This window comes from Malaclemys terrapin, chromosome 1 (genome assembly GCF_027887155.1).
Source record: "Malaclemys terrapin pileata isolate rMalTer1 chromosome 1, rMalTer1.hap1, whole genome shotgun sequence".
Lineage (NCBI taxonomy): Eukaryota > Metazoa > Chordata > Testudines > Emydidae > Malaclemys > Malaclemys terrapin.
Genome location: NC_071505.1, coordinates 162,519,826 through 162,541,756, shown reverse-complemented (window position 1 = coordinate 162,541,756; position 21,931 = coordinate 162,519,826). Strand labels below are relative to the sequence as shown.

Here is a 21,931-nt window from a genome sequence, read left to right as displayed (position 1 = left end):
TGATTAGCTAAGAGAAAAAGCAGAATAAACAAAAGATAACCTTGCTTTTGCTAAGATAAGCCTGGTCAGCAAAATTGCCAGATGTTGGAGCAATAATTGTGTCTTATTCAAAGTTGCAAAAACAGAACAAAGAAGCCCTGTTTCTGTTGTGTTTGTTTCTTCTGTAGGGAAATGTTCTTCCCACACGCCAACCTTGAGTTTATGAAAGGTTCAAGCATGTCAGCATAAGATATGGCCTTCTCCCAGCTCCCTTTCCCAGGGACCAATGCCTGCCTTAAAATGAGCAACTTGAAAGACAATCTTTATTGCCATATACTTTCACTGTTTCTTAGCTTTAACCCCTAGGTATGTACCAGTTGGACAATCAGAGGAGCCACTTCATTCCTATGAACCCCAAATCAGAATTCAATATATATATATATTTTATACTAATACATTTTATTAAAATACTAATTAAATGTTAACCTGAAACCATGGGCGGAGACATTACGTAACCTTTGACTATTGGCTACTGTGCTATCTTGTCTTGCTGCTAGACCTATCCAGGGTTTTGGGACTACCTACCCCGTCACTTTCCCCTGCCACTCTGGGATACCCCAACAAACCTGGATTTTCCACATTGCTGTTGCTCTCCTGGCTAGAGCTGGATGGTGTTTTTTTTTCCCACGCAAAACCTTTTTTTAGATGGACTGAAACAATTCATCAATTTGGGTTGATTTTGGCAAACCTTTCAATTTCAACCTTTCAATTTCTCCGTTTCAGAATTTCTCTTACTTTTAAAGCACTTAAAAGTTTTTTTTAAAAAACCCTTGAAAAATTGAAACATTTTGTTTCAGATACACCTGAAACTATTTTTTGTAGCTTTTGGACCTGCACCCAAACTGAATATTCAGTTCTTCACACAGCCCTGTCTCCTGCCTCCCACACTGCTTCGGCTACTTTCCTTCCCACCCCCACTTTCCAGAAACCCCACAGCACAGCTAACACTACTCACATGCTCTCCCCTTTAAGGTATAATCTCAACAACTACTAGTTCTCTGGAGTACCTATCAGTGCTGAAAGGAAAAAGAAAATAGGAATGAAGAGGTAGTGCTATGCAGGACAGAGATGTTATACCATGAAAAACTGAGTGAACAGAGGGAACAATTCCATGGGAGAGAAGCCGTATAAAATTATGAATGAATGCACTGAAAGAATGGCTGCAAACCTTTCCTTGTATGATGCAGACAGACAAACAGAGGGCTACTAGCTGATACTGGCAGATGCATGAGTAATCCTACATTCGTAATTCTTCTTTTAAAAATAACTCTAAGTACAAGTAGAGAGCAGTATGGGTATAGTGTATTATTAAACCAAGAACAGTCCACAAATACTCTATTACTTTTGTGTTGTGCAATGTTTATCTTTGGACAGGGCGGGGGGGATTTGACTAACTTAATTACACCATACGTCACTGTGAGGATTGTTGTCATGGCTTTCTTTGTTGTTTGTAAGATTATTTTCCACATGGAGCCAAAACAACTGACTGTGGCAAAATGCATTTCTGGAATTGCAGAATATTCATCTGTCCACAACCAAAATACTCTCCCCTTTACAAGAAAGCCACACCAGACTATACAACGGCAATTCTAAAATAAGACTCCAGGGTCAGGACTCTAGTGGCAATGAGACATTCTGACTGGGATATTCTGCCACCTTGGAAAATACAGTAGAACTTCAAAGTTATGAACACCTCAGGAATGGATGTTGTTTGTAACTCTGAAATATTCATAACTCCGAACAAAACATTATCATTGTATTTCAAAAGTTTACAACTGAACATTGACTTAATACAGTGGGTTCTCCTTTCAGGTGAATTTTCAGTGTCAGATCAGACATGCTGGGTCATTCTTTAACTAGAAACCCAGGCTAAACCTTCCAGTCTGGGCAATTACTACGTACCAGCAGTGGTGTCACATCAGACAGTTCTGCACAGATTTCACAATCCATTTCTGCCTAAAATAGAGTTACCATACGTCCGAATTTTCCCGGACATGTCCAGCTTTTTGGTGCTCAAATTCCTGTCCGGGAGGAATTTACAAAAAGCAGGACATGTCCGGGAAAATAGGGAGATATGGAAAGGGAACCGCCTCCTCCCCGGGCTCCAACTTTCTGGGGCCAGGCAGCGGTTGTTCGTTCTCCCCACCCAGGCAGCTGGACTTGGGAGCAGTCGCTGCTGCAGCTCCCACTGCCGCGGGGGGAAGCGGCCAAGCATGTGGCGCTCGGCGGCTGCGGCTCTGGCGCCCGGGATGTGAACCCCCTGTGCCCGGGCCTGCTGCGGGGACCCAGCTGGTGCAATCCTGCGGGCGGTCCCGGAGTGGGGGCAGCAGGCCCCAGCCCCCCTCCTGTCCCGCTCGGGTCCCACAGGGGAACAAACGGGGCTGATGATGCCTCCGCCCCGGGGCCGCCCGCGGGATAGCACCAGCTGGGCAGCAGCCCAGACGCGACTGGCCAGGGGCTGGGCACAGCGTGCGCGCTGCTGGGTCCCCGCAGCAGGCCCGGGCTCGGGGGGTTCAGGCTCGGGCGCCAGAGCCACAGCCGCCGAGCGCCACGTGCTTGGCCGCTTTCTCCCCCCGCGGCAGTGGGAGCTGCAGCAGCGGCTGCTCCCGAGTCTGGCTGCTACTGCGCCCGAGTTCTGCCTGCGCTCGGGGCCAGGCCGGACTCACTCACCCCAGCCCCGCGGTCCCCCTGCGTCTCCCGGGCCTCCCTCTGCCACTGTTTTTTTTTTTTGGGGGGGGGGGGGGGGGGCGGCTCTGGTCACCCTGGGGGTGGAGTTGGGGCGGGGCCAAGGCAGAGAAGGGACGGAGTTGGGGCGGGGGCGAAGTGTCCTCTGGAGTGTCCTTTTTTTACAGGATTGAAATGTGGTAACCCTAGCCTAAAACACTAAATCCTCACCACTTTTAATCACAGTGCTGCAAAACAGCTTTGAGACAACAGAGGAGTAATTCTGAAAATAAGTACTAGACATTTACATGAGTAAGAAGTTAATCAAGACAGTGTGTTCCATTCAGTGAGGTTTAAATGGTTAACTAGACATGCAAAATAAAAGTAATCATATCACTACCTGCTACTTTAGAACCAAGTCTGGCTATACAATAATCTCAATAGGGTTGGTGGAAAATTTTCCAGCAAAACTGTTCTGTGATGGAAAATTGAGTTTTCAATTAAATGAATTTTTTTGCAAAAAAGTGTCTGCTTTCTGCTGAAAATGTTGGGGATTTTTTTAGTAGAAAAATTGGATGTCTAAAATCTGAAAAAAATCAGTTCTGAAATGCCAGTGTGATGCATTATGTGAGTTGCAGTTTGGTTCCCTCCTGCTTCTGTTCTCTTGGATGGGCCAGGCTCCCGAACTGGCCTTCATTTCCCATGATGCATTGGAGCCATGCAACTGCATGAAGCACTGCCTCCCTTTACTAAGAGGAGAGACTGTGGTGCCTAATGGGAAATGTAGTCCAGTCAGGGAACCAAGCCTGTAGAGAGAACGGGAGCATGAAACACCTGAACTACAATTTCTATGAGACTTGAGGTTGGCAAATTAAATACCGTATTTTCCGGCGTATAAGACGACTGGGCGTATAAGACGACCCCCAACTTTTCCAGTTAAAATATAGAGTTTGGGATATACTTGCCGTATAAGACTACCCCTCTTCCAACGCACACCAAAAAAAATTAAAAAAACATCAGATTTGATTTCAATATGGTAATTTTAATTCAAATGCTTATGACATGCAGGTACTTAGCAGGAAAACTGTCACTTATAAACATAAGGCTGTTTGTCATCAAACATGTAAACATAAAACAGTGCAAGTGGATTAAACTTTTCCTAATTCACTCTAAAGCTGAAAGGAAGGATAAGACAATAAACCCATGGGAGCTGCCATGCTGTTTGTTTTCTAAGCTGTCAACCAAACTGGAACTGATGATGATAGGAGGAAGATAACAAACAAGAGAGAGAGAGCAAGTGCCGGGCAAGTCCCTGGCGAGTTAGCAACGCCCATCATAACTGCAAGCTACGGTATTTTTACAGGTTTTGCTGGCGTGACAGTTTCCCTTTAAAAGCCTTCAAAATCCTCCTGTTCGTCATCTGATATCATAAGTACATCAATGACATCTTGTGATACATTTGTAAGGCAGTCATCGTATGGATCGAATTCCGTATCAGATGGTGTGGTCTCAGCTTCGGCTTCCTCTTCATCTTGCCACAAGTAGTCGTCCTCCATACCATCTAATGAATTTGATATGCCACATTTCTTGAAAGACTTGATTACTGTTTCTGCATCAATATCATTCCAGGCTTTTATGACAAACTTGCACAAAACATCCAACTGTGGAGCACGCATGTTTCCTCCTTTTGTGAATGACTTTTCGCCGCTAACCATCCATTCATTCCACTGTTCTTGAATGCGATCTTTAAATGGCTTGTTTAGGCACACATCCAGTGGCTGTACCAACGATGTCAATCCTGCAGGAATAACTGCCGCATCTGTGTTTAGTCTTGCAAGCATTTGCTTGGTGCTGGGAGTTAAATGAGCCCTGAACATATCCCACACCAGTAGACTACATTTTTGAATAAGTCCACCTGGTCGCCTGCTCCATACATTATCAAGCCATAGCTTTACCCCTTCTTCATCCATCCAGCCTTTTTCATTCACATGTACAAAACAACCAACAGGGAACTTGAATTTCGGCATTGTTTTTCTTTTAAAAATAATCATTGGTCTCAGTTTGGCGCCATCAGCTGTGCATCCTAGTACCACTGTAAAACTGGACTTCTCATGTCCTGTTGTTTTAATTAAAATTGTTTTTTCACCTTTTTGATGGACAGTTTTATTTCCAACCATATCAAAATTCATTGGAGTTTCATCCATATTTCCAATACTACTTAACGCATAGCCATGTTTAGTGCGCTGTTGTATTACGTATCGATGGAAACTATTTACTTTGCTATCAAGATCTGCAGGTAATTTTGGGGCAATTTTCATCTTTTGCCTCAGTACCATATTATGCCTTCCCATGAATCTAGTACACCAGGATACAGTGGCCTTAAATCTGTTGCTGTGATCTGGGTTAGATTTGGCCCACTGAAGTGCAAACAAATGTATTTTATTTCGTGTCACTACATAACCGTTTTGGCGATGCTCATTCACGATGTCTGCTACATGTTTTTCGAGTTCTGGCCAATGTGGAGTGCCTCTTCTTAATGCACACTTACCCCTTGGCATACTCTTTAATGCTTTTTCATTTGCTTTCCAGTCCCGAATCATCTTTTCTGTTACTCCATATTGTCTTGCAGCAGCGCAGTTATGTTCCATGGCAAAGTTTACAACTTTAAGTTTGAAACTGGCTTCATATTTCTTTCTTCTTGCTGGTGGAGCCATGATGGGGTTTTGACTGTTGGACATTTGTATACTGTACTGTATGTACTGGTGCTATACTGTATGAACAGGTACAGATACTGGTGCTGTACTGTATGTGGTACCCAGTATACAACAACCAGCCAATCACAGCAAGCGATGTACCTTACCGGCGATTGGCTGGTTGTTGTATACAAAGTCTGCTTGGATTGGTCAGCTCTCCCTGCCTGCCCAGCCCTCCCTGTCTCCAAGACTATCAGAGCGGTAGCGCAAAAACGCCTCTTTCACCCATCTGGCCCGCCCTTGTATCCTATTACCTCCTTCTCTGCCTCTCAGATCTCGCACATGCGCGCCTGCGCCGCTTCACTGCAGTCCTCAGGAGCGAGATCTGAGAGGCAGAGAAGGAGGTACGGTAATAGGATACAAGGGCGGGCCAGACGGGTGAAAGAGGAGTGTTTTTCTGGGCACAGCGCTGCTCTATCTCTTTTTTCCATACCCCGGGCATCCCGGACGCCTGCAGCTTGCTCCGCCCTTCACTTACACCTTCCCGGTGAGGCGCCCTCTCACCTCGTCATCGGGCGGGGATGCGGCCGCGGCCGTTTTTGAGCTCCCCCACCATATGCGGCGACCGCAGATTCTCCAGTCCGGCTCGGAAGTTTCAGCACCCGCCCTATAAGACGACCCCCGACTTTTGAGAAGATTTTCCTGGGTTAAAAAGTAGTCTTATACGCCAGAAAATACAGTATTTTGTTCTTTGGCCAGAACATTTCAGTTTTCACTGAAAACTCTAAATTTTCCATTGAAAGAACCCTCCATTTTCTGACCATCTGTATGTCTCAGTAACTTGCTCTTGATTTTTGTCTGTACATGAGAGAGAATATGTATGAGCACTGAATATCGTTCAAAAGCTGCAGTTCTCAAATTGTGGAGCCTTGGCTGGTGGACCACAGCATTCAACTTTTTGATAAATACACACCTGTAGTATTAGAAGAGGAATGATCTGCAGAATGAGAGAGCTGGAAAACCTCAGGCTATGTTACTTATGACAATTTGAAACATCTTGCTCAATTTCTCTCTCTGTGAGTAGCACAGATAGGATAAACATTACAAGGGCTATAAAGTTTCATGTCATTTCAGGACATAAACTGATCAGCAGCTTGAGTCAAGAGGATTTCTCCCCCCCTCCCCAATGTTACAGTATGGATTTTTAACACCTCTCTCTGGAGAATCCAGCACTGACCACTCTCAGTGACAGGACAGTACAAAAGATGATGAAAAATTGTCAATGGAACAGTTTTCTGACGGAAAAGATCAAATCATATAGCTAGTAAATGCAGCTCAGAAATTTAGAGAGAAGATAATGGGAAGTGATCACTTCCCTACGCTTACTGAGTGCCAAGGCTGAGAAAATATTGAAATTACCAAAGAGTCCTAGCTGGAATTTTCTAAAAGCTGACCAGGACCTTTCCTAGAGTAAATGTGATAAATATTTATGTAGTAACTGTACAGGTGACAACCTAGGATAATTCTATAACAATGTAATAAAAGGAATTACAGCAGCAGCTGATCCGTCCATCTACAAAACATCAAATTGCCCTAGACCTGGGGTAGTCAATAGTCAGACTAGGGGCCAAATCCGGACCACCAGACACTTTTGAATGGACCACGGAATCTTTTTATTTCCTTTTTATCAGTGTTGTTATTTCTATATTATTTTCTCTGGCGTCTGGACCAAGAAATTTGGATGTTGACAAAAAATAATTGATTACCCCTGCCCTAGAAATCTGGTGCCCTGGTGGAATGAGGATTGCAAATTATCAGGCAAGTAAATACATAAGGCATCAAGCAAAACACACAATGAATAGTGAAGACGTAATGAATACAAAAGATGTAAGGTGGTGGCACAAAGGATTATCAAAAAGACAAAAAAAAGGAAGTTGGAGAAATTTCTGTGGGAAATGGAATAAAGATTTAACGCTTTCAGAAATTCTATGAATGAATGAGATTTGAAGTAAAAGTAAATGTATACTTGGTCTTATTGTAAACAACGAAACTGAGGTCTCCAGCCTAGGAAAGGCAGACATTTTAGCCAAAAAATTCCAAAAGGTCAGTAGTGATATGAATCAAAGCAATAAATTTCATAAGAAAAAAAGGAGGAAAACTGTGAACAATTAAATGGCTGGAGAGAATATACTGATGATGTGTTAAACAAAAATTTTAGTATGCAGTATTGCAGCAATTAGAAAAAGGAAAAAAATACAGTTCCCAGTAGAGATAAGATAAAGTAATGAAATGCTCCAACACTTGTCAGAAGGGAGTCTAAAGATTCTATTGCATTCTATAATAATATATGGAAAAAGAATTGCTGCCAATAGAATGGAAACAAGCATTGGTAATACCAATTAGGAAACCAGGTGAGGTACATACAACACCTGAAGCCTATAGCCATCATGTGTGGGGAAAATCATGGAAAAAAATATACATGTAAGATGAGTGGTATACTTGGAGAAAAATGATATTATAACTGAGGTACAAAGAGGTTTCAGTAAAGGAAGATGTGCAGTTGACCATATAGTAAGATTAGAAATGAAGGATGAAAATAAGCATAAGGACTAAGAACTTTAGGATAACAGTCTTCTCGGACACTGAAAAAGCATATGACCTGCTATGGCTAAAAGGCCTCCTATAAAATAGCCAAAATTGAAATAAAAAGAGAAAAAAATTGGTGGATACAGGCCTTTTTAAGTGACAGAACTATACAAGTCAAAGTGGGGACAGCTTTATAAAAAATCTACAAGCTTCCAAATGGAACTCTACAAGAGACTATTATTAGCTCTATTTTGTATTCCATTATGATAAATGACCTCCCAGAAAGTGTGCAGACGGAAATAGGTGTTTCCCTTTTTGCACATGTCTATGTTTTATGCTTAGATCCTATAACACACAGTAGCCAAGGAAAAGGCAAATGAGGATTGGTGGGTAGTGATTGATTTATCAGGAGTCGATTTATCGTGTCTAGTGTAGACGTAATAAAATCTATCTGGAGTCAACGGGGAGCGCGATCGGGGAACTCCAGCTTGTGAGAGGCAGAAGTGGAGTCAACAGGGGAGCGGCAGCAGTTGACTCACTGCCGTCCTCACGGCTAGGTAAGTTGACCTAAGATATGCCGACTTCAGCTATGCTATTTGCATAGCTGAAGTTGCATATCTTAGGTTGACCCCTCCCCGCACCCCCGCTAGTGTAGACCTGGGCTCAGAAACTTCGAACTGTTCCGGGCCCAAGCTCTGTGATTGGCATGTTGTGCAATGAGACCCACCACTGCAGATACCCACTGGAGACGCACCTATAAATCTAAGGATGGAACTATTAGCTCTAAGCTTTTGGACAAAGGTAAAAGGGAACCATGAAAACAGAAGTGCACAACAGATTTATGAGAATTGCTGGGAGCTTAGTAGACAAAATTATATGGATTGCCACCGATTTCCTCTATCAGGAGATATGTAAAAGACTATCAGGAGATATGTAAAAAAAAAGAAAAATTGAGAGAACTAAAAATTTTTAGTCATGGGAAATCAAATTACAGCTGGAAAGTTATCCTCCCCATTAGTGGTTTTGGAACTGTATGAAAAAACTGAGGGAAGAAAAACCCTCACACATTATGGGCAATGAAATTTCTGAATGTATGAAACATGTGGCCAGATTTGCCAAGTCCATACAGATGGATCAAAAGATAATAGAACAGAGAGTGGGAACAGCCTTCTATGTTCCCAGTCTTGGAATCCAGAAATCTAAAAGGTTATCAAATTATGTGACCGTTTTGATGGCTGAACTAATGGGAATAATGTTGGCACTAATCTGCATAAGAGGTGTGCAACCAGCTGCAGGTTTAATTTTATCTTATTCCTTGACAGGCATTATGACAATCAGAACAGGGACTTTGGAAAGCAGACGTGACATAATAAGTGAAATAATGTTCCTAACATCAGAAATGATGCAAAGAGGTATCTGTGTAACAGTTGCATGGCACATATTGGAATATCTGGATTTGAGAGGGCTGACAGAGCAGCAAAACAAGCTTGAAAAATGAGGAGGTAGATATTAAGATACCATTAAGTAGACAAGAATGTACAAGAACAGTCATGAAGGAGCTTGCAAAGGAATGGCAAGAACTATGGACTTAGGAAACAAAAGGATGAAGAATGATGTATGCTCAAAAATCAAAGATAATACTATACTCCACATTCATCATAGAAAAAAGTGAAGTAGTTATTTTGAGAGTGTTAGCAGGTCTTTGTGCCTTAAATGATACATTAAACTTATTAAAAAGACATAAAGATGGGTTAGGTAAAGCATGCAAAACCAGTGAAACGGTTGATAATCCTCTACGGCATTGTGGACAATAGTCTATGGAAAGAAAGGTTCTTTATCAAAAAAAAAAAAAAGCTGGCTCGGAATCAAATCCTTTTTCTCTAAAGAGACTAGGGAAAATGTCAGGTAAATGGAACAACGAACAGAAAAGCAGCCTTGCTGTGTTTCCTTAAGGATATTAGACTAAGTGAAAGGATATTTTTTTTAAAATGGCTAAAAATGAATAAAGAAAAGTGGTAGTCATAACCTCACATGATGAGGCTGCTGAATCAAAACACAAGACAAAGACAAAGTTAGGGGCTGGCTGTGGAGGAGAGCAGTTGAGCTGGGTTGTGGCTGAAGAGCTGAGCCCCAGGAGTGGCACTAACTCCTGTGTGGAGCCACTGGAATGAGGGAGGCAGTCCTGGGGCTGGTGCTCTATAATAGAAACTGGGAGCTGAAGAGGAGCCCAAGAGGGATGGAAAGCCTGGAGAGGGATGAAAGATACTACTGTAGTATTTAATTTTGTTTGTAGTTCCGAGCTCTACTGAAAGGCCCAGGGCTAAGTTCTGGGATCTGCTGTTCTGCAGAAGAAGAGTGTGATTCTGTTAAGTTCTGTTTGATTTTAGAAGGACTTCGCTGCACACCCAAGGGGAGCTGGGTAAAGGGACTTTGAAGTTGTCAGCCAGGTTACAGCAGGACTTAGATACCCTGGAAGGGGACTGAACTTTAAGTGTGGCCTGTGCAGATGGTCTGCGGAACCAGGTTGGCTGACAAACGGAGCACTAGAATGGCAAGAGTTCCTACAATGCTGCCTGCATCCTAACCCAAGGGGGAGCTCTGGTGGAGAGTGTGCCTCATGACAATGCTGTTTCATTGAAGCTGAAACATTTTGCAGAGACACATCTGGTTCAATGAAGTTTTGTTGGGAAGATATTTTGAGAGACATGCACACAACCTCTTTGGCACTCTGCAGCCTGGAAGCTAGGGCACTGGCCTGGGATGTGGTAGATCCTGCTTTAAGTCCCGGCTCTGCCTGGTTCAGAGTGAACTGCAATGGAAAATTCTCATCTGAATGAGACAGAGTAACTTGAACTCGGTTCTCCTGTATCCCAGGTCAGTGCCCTGTCCTCCAAGACAAATGGAAAGACACTTGGGGAGCTCAGGTTTCAATCCTAGATAGGTAAATAGGTAGGTAGACACACACACACACACACTTCTGTTTTCACAAAAAAACATTTGAAATGCTTTGTCCATGTGAAACAAAAACAAATTTTAAAACCTTGCAAATTGCTGTGAAACAGAATTGTCCTCCAGTCAGCTCTACCTGAGGGTACTGATGAGACACTAGCTTTTTCTGGCCTAACCTGTGGTCTCTTAGCTCCTTGTTTCTCTTCCAAGCAAGTGGGATCAAAGTGACATATGTACAATTTGTTCTCTGTTCCAGCAGGGTCTGGCAATATAAACTGCCCACGCAGGATGTTGTGTCTCTCCTTACTAACCTGCTCTGGCCAGCACTTGTAGAAGCATTAACAGATTGCAAAGGCAGCCAAGAGAACATCAGTGTCTGCAACACCAAGTCCAGAGGTAACAGTTTTTGGTGGGAGTAAACGAAGAAGAAATGAGGGGAAAGGCTGGAGTGAAATCTGAAGGGGAGGGCTCCTTACAAAACTGCGTTCACTTTGAAATATGATTATAGTCTGAACATAAAAGATTACTGTGGGTGGTTCCATAGTTCTTCTTGACATTATATGAGCTCAAACTTGCTCTCTTAACTAAACAGAGCAATGATTCCCCCATCACCCACCCTCCCAAATGGCCTGTGCTGCAAACAGCCTGAGATTTCAAAAAAATCTCCCAGTGCCATTTCTAGGGTGACCAGATGTCCCGATTTTATAGGGACAGTCCCGATTTTTGGGTCTTTTTCTTATATAGGCTCCTATTACCCCCCATCCCCTGTCCTGATTTTTCACACTTGCTCTCTGGTCACCCTAGCCATTTCTGCCTGTCCCACCATCAGTAGCAATACAGATTCTGCAATCAGGAATTAGCTGACGTGTCTCTTGATGATAGAAGAGGCTAAACAGAATCCTGCTCATGCGCCCTCTGCAGTATTGGCTCTGCAGGGCTCATGGCAGTGCAAACTGGCTTTGCGCCAATTGAGTTAGTAGATGTGACTTCATGACACTCAGGGAGCTGGCCTGGGGAGTGACAATGTGCTGTTATTAACTATTTTTCTGATTACATCTGCATTTTTATCAATTTGGGGTAAGCAAAAAGCAACCAATACAATGCAGACCTATTGTATACCATCTTGTATGACTGACCTCCAACTCAAATGGGAAAAATCATACACAAGAGAAAGAGTCTCTCAGCAGTTATCGGTAAATAGATAAAAACAAGTAGAAAACCAAATGCTGGAAAGTGAAAAAGAGTGATTAGAGTGAGCGAGTTTTGGAGATTATTTTGCAGCATAAACTAAACAGTGAGGCCTTCAACGAATCTGATGTTTATTAAAAGGATGGGAAACACATGTTTCCTCACTTTGTCCCTCACAGCAACGAATACTACAGGATGATTTACAATGACTTTAGACAAAGTACTGTTGTGCAGAGGACTTTACTCTAACTTTTCCGAACTAACAAAAGTACAACTCAACGTGTTATATAAAATTGTTTGTATGTAAAGAAAAGTGAGAAATTAATAGACTGGCCTAGACTGGACTGAGTAAGTTAAAAGAACTGAGGTAAAGGGTCCTTCCAGACTTCTGGAAACGTCACATACTGGCATAACAATGAGCTGACAGATTTTAGAAATGGAAGGAAATGTATACATTTGAAACCATCAAAATGTACTTTGATTGGTTAATGTTATTGGGATGAAGTTGCTGACAAACACTGGAGTATGTGACTCTATGCTTCTCTGTCTTCCACTCTTTTACCCCAAACTCCAACAGTGAGCTTCTGGCACACACAAGCCTTTTCTGGGCTAGCAGCATAAAAAGTATTCTGTGTTATTTCTGTCAGGACACAACATAACAACACAGTAGTGCAAACATGGTGAGTGTGTAAAGGGAGGTCCGTCAAACCAAATTTTCACAGAGTTGAGCAAACATTTGGGTGAAGAGAGTGATATTCACCTCAGGAGAGCACTAAGCTCCAGCTGATGATAACTATTTCAGAAGCCATATTTGCAAAGCTCACTTGCAGGCCTTTGCATTTCAAGCAGTGTCTCCAGAGACAAGTGCAAGTTGTCCATATACCCAAATCTCGGACTATTCAAAAGCAATTGCATTCTGCTCTCAGCCTCTCTCTGGGTGGGGTTTTTCACCATTCACTTCACCACTGTTGTAAGAGGACACAACTCTGCTAGTTTCAGAGGAGTTGCACTAATTTATGCAATTGGGATATTTTGACCTAAAGATTCATTCTGATATATTTTTATTGGAAAAAATATAATCTTATGTTTGTTTCATCAAATCTTTTTTTCAAGAAGGAAAAATATTTTGGCTGCTTAGTGTTGTTTGCGTGGAGGAGGATATTTCTCTTTCCTTGCCAGGAAGATTTTTTTTTTTCCTGGGAAAAAGTCAACTTCCCAATTCTACAGCTTGCCCATCAAATCTTTTCAGAAACTACATCTTCTCTTCTATTAGTTTATAAATTCATTTATATTAATTAACTATACACTTTTGCATTGATTCAGATGTTGTTAGAATTAGCTACATTACAAACTGGGACTGGGCTCTTACATTTTATAGCAACATAAGGAATGCATGCCTTTCTGTAATTTAAAATATTCAGGAGCTAATAAAAATGACTACATATAAGGTATGGGTTGAGAGGAGCAAGTGTGTATGGGGGCGGGGGGGGGGGGAGGATGGAAACAATGAGACCTTGAAACCAGGCAGCTTGACCAAGTATTAGGCCTGGGAAATTAGGCGAGGCAGTGGGGTTGCGCACAGCTGTTCAGTGGGGAGGCCTGGTCTCCCAGTGCTGGAGCCTACCTCTTCTCCTGCCAACCACTGCCCCTCCTGCACACGTGAAAAGGGGAGAAAAGCAAGGTTAAATAGGATCTGTGCTCTGACAAACTCTGTGCTCTGCCTTAGTTTAAGGTTTCAGAGTAGCAGCCGTGTTAGTCTGTATCCGCAAAAAGAACAGGAGTACTTGTTGCACTTTAGAGACTAACAAATTTATTTGAGCATAAGCTTTCATGGGCTACAGCCCACTTCATTAGATGCATAGAATGGAACATATAGTAAGAAGATATATATACATACATACAGAGAACATGAAAAGGTGGAAGTTGCCATACCAATTCTAAGCCCTGGTCTACACTATGAGTTTAGGTTGAATTTAGCAGTGTTAGATCGATTTAACCCTGCACCCGTCCACACAACAAAGCCATTTTTGTCGACTTAAAGGGCTCTTAAAATCGATTTCTGTACTCCTCCCTGACGAGGGGATTAGCGCTGAAATCAACCCTGCTGGGTCGAATTTGGGGTAGTGTGGATGCAATTTGACGGTATTTGCCTCTGGGAGCTATCCCAAAGTGCTCCATTGTGACTCCTCTGGACAGCACTCTCAACTTAGATGCACTGGCCAGGTAGACAGGAAAAGCCCCGCAAACTTTTGAATTTCATTTCCTGTTTGGCCAGCGTGGCGAGCTGATCAGCACAGATGACCATGGAGTCCCAGAATTGCAAAAGAGCTCCAGCATGGACCGACTGGGAGGTACTACATCTGATCGCTGTATGGGGAAATGAATCTGTGCTATCCAAACTCCATTCCAAAAGACAAAATGCCGGAATATTTGAAAAAATCTCCAAGGGCATGAAGGACAGAGGTTATAACAGGGACCCGCAGCAGTGCCGCATGAAGCCTACCAAAGAACCAGAGAGGCAAATGGCCGCTCCGGGTCAGAGCCCCAGACATGCCGCTTCTATGATGAGCTGCATGCCAATCTAGGGGGTACCTCTACAACTACCCCACCCCTGTGCTTCCCTCTTCTCCCACCCCTCCCAGGCTACGTTGGCAGTTATCCCCCCATTTGTGTGACGAATTAATAAAGAGGCATGAATTTGAAACAACAATGACTTTATTGCCTCTGCAAGCGGAGATCAAAAGGGGGAGGGAAGGGCGGTTGGCTTACAGGGAAGTAGAATGAACCAAGGGGGCGGGTTTTCATCAAGGAGAAACAAGTAAAACTTTCACACCGTAGCCTGGCCAGTCATGAAACTGGTTTTCAAAGCTTCTCTGATGCACAGCGCGCCCTGCTGTGTTCTTCTAACCGCCCTGGTGTCTGGCTGTGCGTAATCAGGGGCCAGGCGATTTGCCTCAACCTCCCACCCCACCATAAACATCTCCCCCTTACTCTCACAGATATTCTGGAGCACTCAGCAAGCAGTAATAATGATGGGAATATTGGTTTTGCTGAGGTCTAACCGAGTGAGTTAGCCAGCGAGCTTTTAAATGTCCAAAGGCACATTCTACCACCATTATGCACTTGCTCAGTCTATAGTTGAACTGCTCCTTACTACTGTCCAGGCTTCATGAGCCATGAGAGCAAGGGGTAGGCGTGACCGCATGGTGCTGCCGACTGGGAGAGCAGCCCGAGGCAGAAGCCTCCAGCTGGCATGATATTTCAGGCAGGACTGAATCTGCATTAGACAAAACTTAAAGAAGAGAATGATCTGGAGTCATTCCCTATGTCTGCCCAGGCGCCCCCGACCAACCTAATCGAGGTTGGCCAGGAGCACCCACGGGACGACGACAATGGCTAGCAGTTGTATTGTACCGTCTGCCATCCACAAGGCAAGGCAAGGGGATGCTGCTGTGTAGCACTGCAGTACTGTGTCTGCCAGCAGCACCCAGGAGACATACGGTGACAGTGAGCTGAGCGGGCTCCATGCTTGCTGTGGTATGTCGTCTGCATGGGTAACCCAGGAAAAAAGGCAAGAAACAATTTTTTGCCGTTGCTTTCACGGAGGGAGAGGGAAAGGGAGGGGGGCCTGACAACATGTACCCAAAACCACCCATGACAATGTTTTTGCCCCATCAGGCATTGGGAGCTCAATCCAGAATTCCAATGGGCGGCGGAGACTGCGGGAACTGTGGGATAGCTACCACAGTGCAACACTCCAAAATTGACGCTAGCCTCGGTACTTTGGACGCACACCGCCGACTTAATGTGCTTAGTGGGGACACACACAATCAACTATCAAATCGATTTCTAAAAAAATTGACTTCTGTTAAATTGACCTAATTTTGTAGTGTAGACATACCCTAAGAGGCTAATTAATTAAGATGAGCTATTATCAGCAGGAGAAAAAAAAAACTTTTGTAGTGATAATCAAGATGACCCATTTCGGACAGTTGACAAGAAGGTATGAGGATACTTAACATGGGGAAATAGATTAAACAGGTGTAATGACCCAGCCACTCCCAGTCTCTATTCAAGCCCAAGTTAATGGTATCTAGTTTGCAAATGAATTCCAGTTCAGCAGTTTCTCATTGGAGTGTTTTTGAAGCTTTTCTGTTGCAAAATTGCCACCTTTAAGTCTGTTACTGTGTGACCAGAGAGGTTGAAGTGTTTTCCTATTGGTTTTTGAATCAAAATTCCTGATGTCAGATTTGTGTCCATTTATTCTTTTGTGTAGAGACTGTCCGGTTTGGCCAATGTACATGGCAGAGGGGCATTGCTGGCACATATCACATTGGTAGATGTGCAGGTGAATGAGCCCCTGATGGCGTGGCTGATGTGATTAGGTCCTATGATGGTGTCACTTGAATAGATATGTGGACAGAGTTGGCATCGGGCTTTGTTGCAAGGATAGGTTCCTGGGTTAGTGTTTTTGTTTTGTGGTGTGTGGTTGCTGGTGAGTATTTGCTTCAGGTTGGGGGGCTGTCGGTAAGTGAGGACTGGTCTGTCTCCCAAGATCTGTGAGAGTGAGAGATTGTCTTTCAGGATAGGTTGTAGATCTCTGATGATGCGCAGGAGAGGTTTCAGTTGGGGGCTGAAGGTAATGGCTAGTGGCGTTCTGTTATTTTCTTTGTTGGGCCTGTCCTGTAGTAGGTGACTTCTGGGTCCTCTTCTGGCTCTGTCAATCTGTTTTTTCACTTCAGCGGGTGGGTATTATAGTTTTAAGAATACTTGATAGAGATCTTGTAGGTGTTTGTCTGTGTCTGAGGGATTGGAGCAAATGCGGTTGTATTTTAGAGCTTGGCTGTAGACAATGGATCGTGTGGTGTGTCCTGGATGGATGCTGGAGGCACGTGGTAAGTATAGCGGTGTCATAACTATAAAGGGAAGGGTAACAGCCCTCCTGTATACAATACTATAAAATCCCTCCTGGCCAGAGACATCAAAATCCTTTTACCTGTAAAGGGTTAAGAAGCTCAGGTAACCTGGCTGACACCTGACCCAAAGGACCAATAAGGGGACAAGATACTTTCAAAACTTGGTGGGGGGAAGGCTTTTGTTTGTGCTCTTTGTTTTGGGGGTTGTTTGCTCTTGGAACTAAGAGGGACCGGACATCAATCCATGCTCTCCAAATCTTTCTGAACAAGTCTCTCATATTTCAAACTTGTAAGTAACAGCCAGGCAAGGTGTGTTAGGTTTATCTTTGTTTTCTCAACTTGTAAATGTTCCTTTTTGCTATAGGGTTTACCTCTGTTTGCTGTAACTTTGAACTTAAGGCTAGAGGGGGTTCCTCTGGGCTCTTTGAATCTGATTACCCTGTAAAGTTATTTTCCATCCTGATTTTACAGAGATGATTTTTAACCTCTTTCTTTCTTTAATTAAAAGCCTTCTTTTTAAGAACCTGATTGATTTGTTCTTGTTTTAAGATCCAAGGGGATTGGATCTGGACTCACTAGGAATTGGTGGGGGAAAGGAGGGGGAATGGTTAATTTCTCCTTGTTTTAAGATCCAAGGGTCTGGATCGGTGTTCACCAGGAAATTGGTGGAGAAGTCTCTCAAGGCTACCCAGGGAAGGGAGTTAATATTTGGGAGTGGTGGCAGCAAAACCAGATCTAAGCTGGTAATTCAGTTTAGAGGTTTTCATGCAGGTCTCCACCTCTGTACCCTAAAGTTCAGAATGGGGAAGGAACCTTGACAAGCGGTCATTAGGTTTCTGGTATAGGGTGGTGTTTATGTGACCATCGCTTATTAGCACAGTAGTGGCCAGGAAATTGACCGCTTGTGTGGATTGGTCCAGGCTGAAGTTGATGGTAGGATGGAAATTGCTGAAATCATGGTGGAATTCCTCAAGGACTTCTTTTCCATGGGTCCAGATGATGAAGATGTCATCAATGTAGCGAAAGCAGAGTAGGAATGTTAAGGGGCGAGAGCTAAGGAAGCGTTGTTCTAAGTCAGCCATAAAAATGTTGGCATTCTGTGGGGCCATGCAGATACCCATAGCAGTGCTGCTGACTTGAACGTATATATTGTCCCCAAATGTGAAATAGTGAGGACAAAGTCACAAAGTTCAGCCACCAGGTTTGCCGTGACATTATTGGGGATACTGTTCCTGATAGCTTGTAGTCCATCTTTGTGTGGAATGTTGGTGTACAGGGCTTCTACATCCATAGTGGCCAGGATGGTGTTTTCTGGAAGTTCACTGATGGACTGTAGCATCCTCAAGAAGTAAGTGGTGTCTCGAAGATAGCTGGGAGTGCTGGTGAGGAGAGAATCCACATAGCCAGACAATCCTACTGTTAGGGTGCCAATGCCCGAGATGATGGGGCATCCAGGATTTCCAGGTTTATAGATCTTGGGTAGCAAATAGAATACCTCTGGTTGGGGCTCTAGGCATGTGTCTGTACAGATCTGTTCCTGTGCTTTTTCAGGGAGTTTCTGGAGCAGATGGTGTAGTTTCTTTTGGTAATCCTCACTGGGATCAGAGGATAATGGCCTGTAGAATGTGGAGTTAGAGAGCTGCCTAGCAGCCTCTTGTGTCATATGCCAACTTATTCATGATGATGACAGCACCTCCTTTGTCAGCCTTTTTGATTATGATGTAAGAGTTGTTCCTGAGGCTTTTGATGGCATTATGTTCAGCACAGCTGAGGTCATGGGGCAAGTGATGCTGCTTTTCTACAATTTCAGCCCGTGCACATCGATGGAAGCAATCTATGTAGAAGTCCAGTCTGTTGTTTCAACCTTCAGGATGAGTCCAAGCAGAATCCTTCTTTTTGTAGTGCTGGTAGGAAGGATTCTGTGGGTTAGTATGTTGTTCAGAGGGGTGTTGGAAATATTATTTGAGTCGGAGACGTCGAAAGTAGTTTAAATCCTCTCTGATGAGCCATGGGATTCACCAGAGCACCGCTCCTCTCTGGCCCTCCTTCTCCACATCACAATCTCCCTAACCTCTTGTCTGCTACACCCAGCATCACGTCTGCCCTCCATTCCCTGTAACACCCAGAAGTGGTAAAGTTTCTGTGTTACCCAAGGAAGAAGGGAATGTTCGGTCTCGCCCTGGTCTGGAGTGGGAGTGTAACGTGAGCAGAGCAGCCAGAAACTTGGCAGTTCTCCTGGCTTTTCTTTGCAGATTTAAATTAGATTATGACTAACAATGGAATAACTCCTGTGTTTAATCTGAAAAATGTCCTGTTTGTGACGTTATGATAACACCAGGGCATGAGAAGTTTGTGGTGACTACGGGTCTTTAGCCAGAGAGATTCCAAGAAGGGAGATTTTCAATAAAAGTTTTACAAAAGCAGCATTTAAAAATGTTTCCCCTGGCAAAGTCTGTCCATGTTTTACTGGCGGAGGGGGAGAAGAAAAATTGAATTTTCCTTTGAAGTATTATTGTGTTTATTTGGGAGATTAAATTAATTGATTAGAGTGTGAAGCAGAGGGAATTTAACCTTAGGAGGGAATGCCCATAGCCACCACAACATAGCACTTGCCTGCACTTATCAAACAGAAATAGATTTTGCTTGTGAATTCTTTGCACGAGAGATAATGTACAAAACCTGAACAGAACAATGGACGCCAGAATCATCTCTCACCAAGACTCCCTCTTGTCCATCTTGTTGCAAAGGGCTGGGATTTAGAGAATGATACAGTTTAAATTGGGTAGGGGAGTTTCTTTGTTTTTCATTCTTTATGGGACCATAACAAGATTGTGTGTGTTCTGCATCAGTGAAAAGACTATATTAGGGAATCTGATCAGTAGTTAAAATCCAACTGGTTTCATTTTTGAAAACTTTCTCCTCAGTGAAGTACTCATCCAGATGGTTGTGATTTATGCAGCCAATGTACCAGCAGCAATTATAGAATCACTCAAAGTAAATATTATGGAGTCTTGGTTCCAGGAAAGTTCTTCATGATGATAAGTCAAAATATCAGTGCAAAACAAGCCTCTGAATATTCAGCATGTGTGTTTGGTTTGAAAGCATGGAAAAGTTTGGAAGTGCATTAACAAATTAATGGGTTTTAAGGCCAGAAACATAATTATCATCAACTAGTCTGACCTCTTCTACAACCAAGTCCTAAGAATTTCTCCCCATGATTCCCAGAGCTCAGTGTGATGCTCCCTCCATGCACAGCTCTCTCCCTTAAAAGGTTCTACCTCTCCCTTCCCCACCCTCCCTGCCTCTTCTGTGCTATTTGCTTACCTGGACTAGAGTTAATTAAGGCCTGTTGACCTGCTACCAATCCCTTGTCAGGTTATCACATGCATGAGGTGACTGGGATGGTCCATTTCTCTCTGTATCAGCTTTAGGGAGCAGCCTTGTAGGCCAGCTCCTCCTTAATCCACCTACAAAGACACTCAGTAACTCTTCCATCCTATCCTACTGCTGTCTCTTTAAAATGCAAAAAAGCACTGTGATCAGGTGAGATCCCTTCTTCTGATGGGGTCTGTGAGTGGGGTCATTGTTTACAAATGGGTGAAAAAGTCAGCTGTTTCCTTCCTGAAAATCCTCCCTGAGGAGACTTTGATTGGACTCCTGTGTGAAACCCTGTAAAGCCAATAGAGACGGGAAGGGTACCTGATCTGCGCAGTCATAACTCTGAAAGTGAGATTAGACATTATGCTTTGCTGTGACTTTAACCTAACTGCTAATCTGGAGTTAACTGAAATGATATGCAGTAGTGTATTATCCTCTCCAAAAGACTCTCAGACAAATAGCTTCCAAAATTATAAGAAACTGAAGCAATCTCTAATAAACTTGGAAATAACACTAGCAAATGTACCTGTCTCATATGGTACTACCACATACACCTCAGCAGGCAAAATTTCTCCTGTGCAACTGCCATTTTACAAGTGCTTAATACAACCTGTATGGAATCCACACAATCAATCAGCTATTGGTTTCCACTTGAAAGAGTGACTCACCGCTTTGCTTTTTCCTGCGTCTTCTGCAGCACACCACAGTCAGAACCAACCCAACGAACACTACGAGTAGGGTCACTGAGGTCAGCAACCAAGGAACTGAAAACCACCTGCCTGTGGGAAATAAAATCAAACAAAGGAACTTCAGATACATGAGGCCTGGTCTACACTACGAGTTTAGGTCGAATTTAGCAGCGTTAAATCGAATGAAGCCTGGACACATCCACATGATGAAGCCTTTTTTTCTACTTAAAGGGCCTTTTAAACCGGTTTCTTTACTCCACCTCCGACGAGGGGATTAGCACTGAAACCGGCCTTTCTGGGTTGGATTTGGGGTAGTGTGGATGGAATTTGACGGTATTGGCCTCCAGGAGCTATCCCAGAGTGCTTCATTGTGACCGCTCTGGACAGCACTCTCAACTCAGATGCACTGACCAGGTAGACAGGAAAAGCCCTGCGAACTTTTGAATTTAATTTCCTGTTTGCCCAGCGTGGAGAGCACCTGTGACCAGGCAGAGCTCATCAGCACAGGTAACATGATGGAGTCCCAGGATCGCAAAAGAGCTCCAGCATGGACCGAACGGGAGGTACGGGATCTGCTCGCCATACGGGGAGATGAATCAGTGCTAGCTGAACTCCGTAGCAGTAAACAAAATGGCAAAATATTAGAAAAAGTCTCAAAGGCCATGAAGGACAGGGGCCATAACAGGGACGCACAGCAGTGCCGCATGAAAATTAAGGAGCTAAGGCAAGCCTACCACAAAGCCAGAGAGGCAAACGGAAGGTCCAGGGCAGAGCCGCAGACAGGCCACTTCTACATGGAGCTGCATGCCATGCTAGGGGGCAGGGCCGG

General features: G+C 43.7%; 1 protein-coding gene across 10 annotated transcripts in view; it reads right to left on the bottom strand.

Annotated features, from left to right (window-relative positions):
• LOC128846672 (OX-2 membrane glycoprotein-like) overlaps positions 1-21,931 on the bottom strand; it is a 154,795-nt gene that overhangs the window by 95,507 nt on the left and 37,357 nt on the right. For all 10 annotated transcript variants that reach the window (XM_054045917.1, XM_054045932.1, XM_054045924.1 and 7 more), the window contains one exon: positions 21,082-21,192. In XM_054045917.1, coding sequence (XP_053901892.1) covers positions 21,082-21,192 — 111 coding nt within the window. The remainder of the gene's footprint in view (positions 1-21,081; positions 21,193-21,931) is intronic.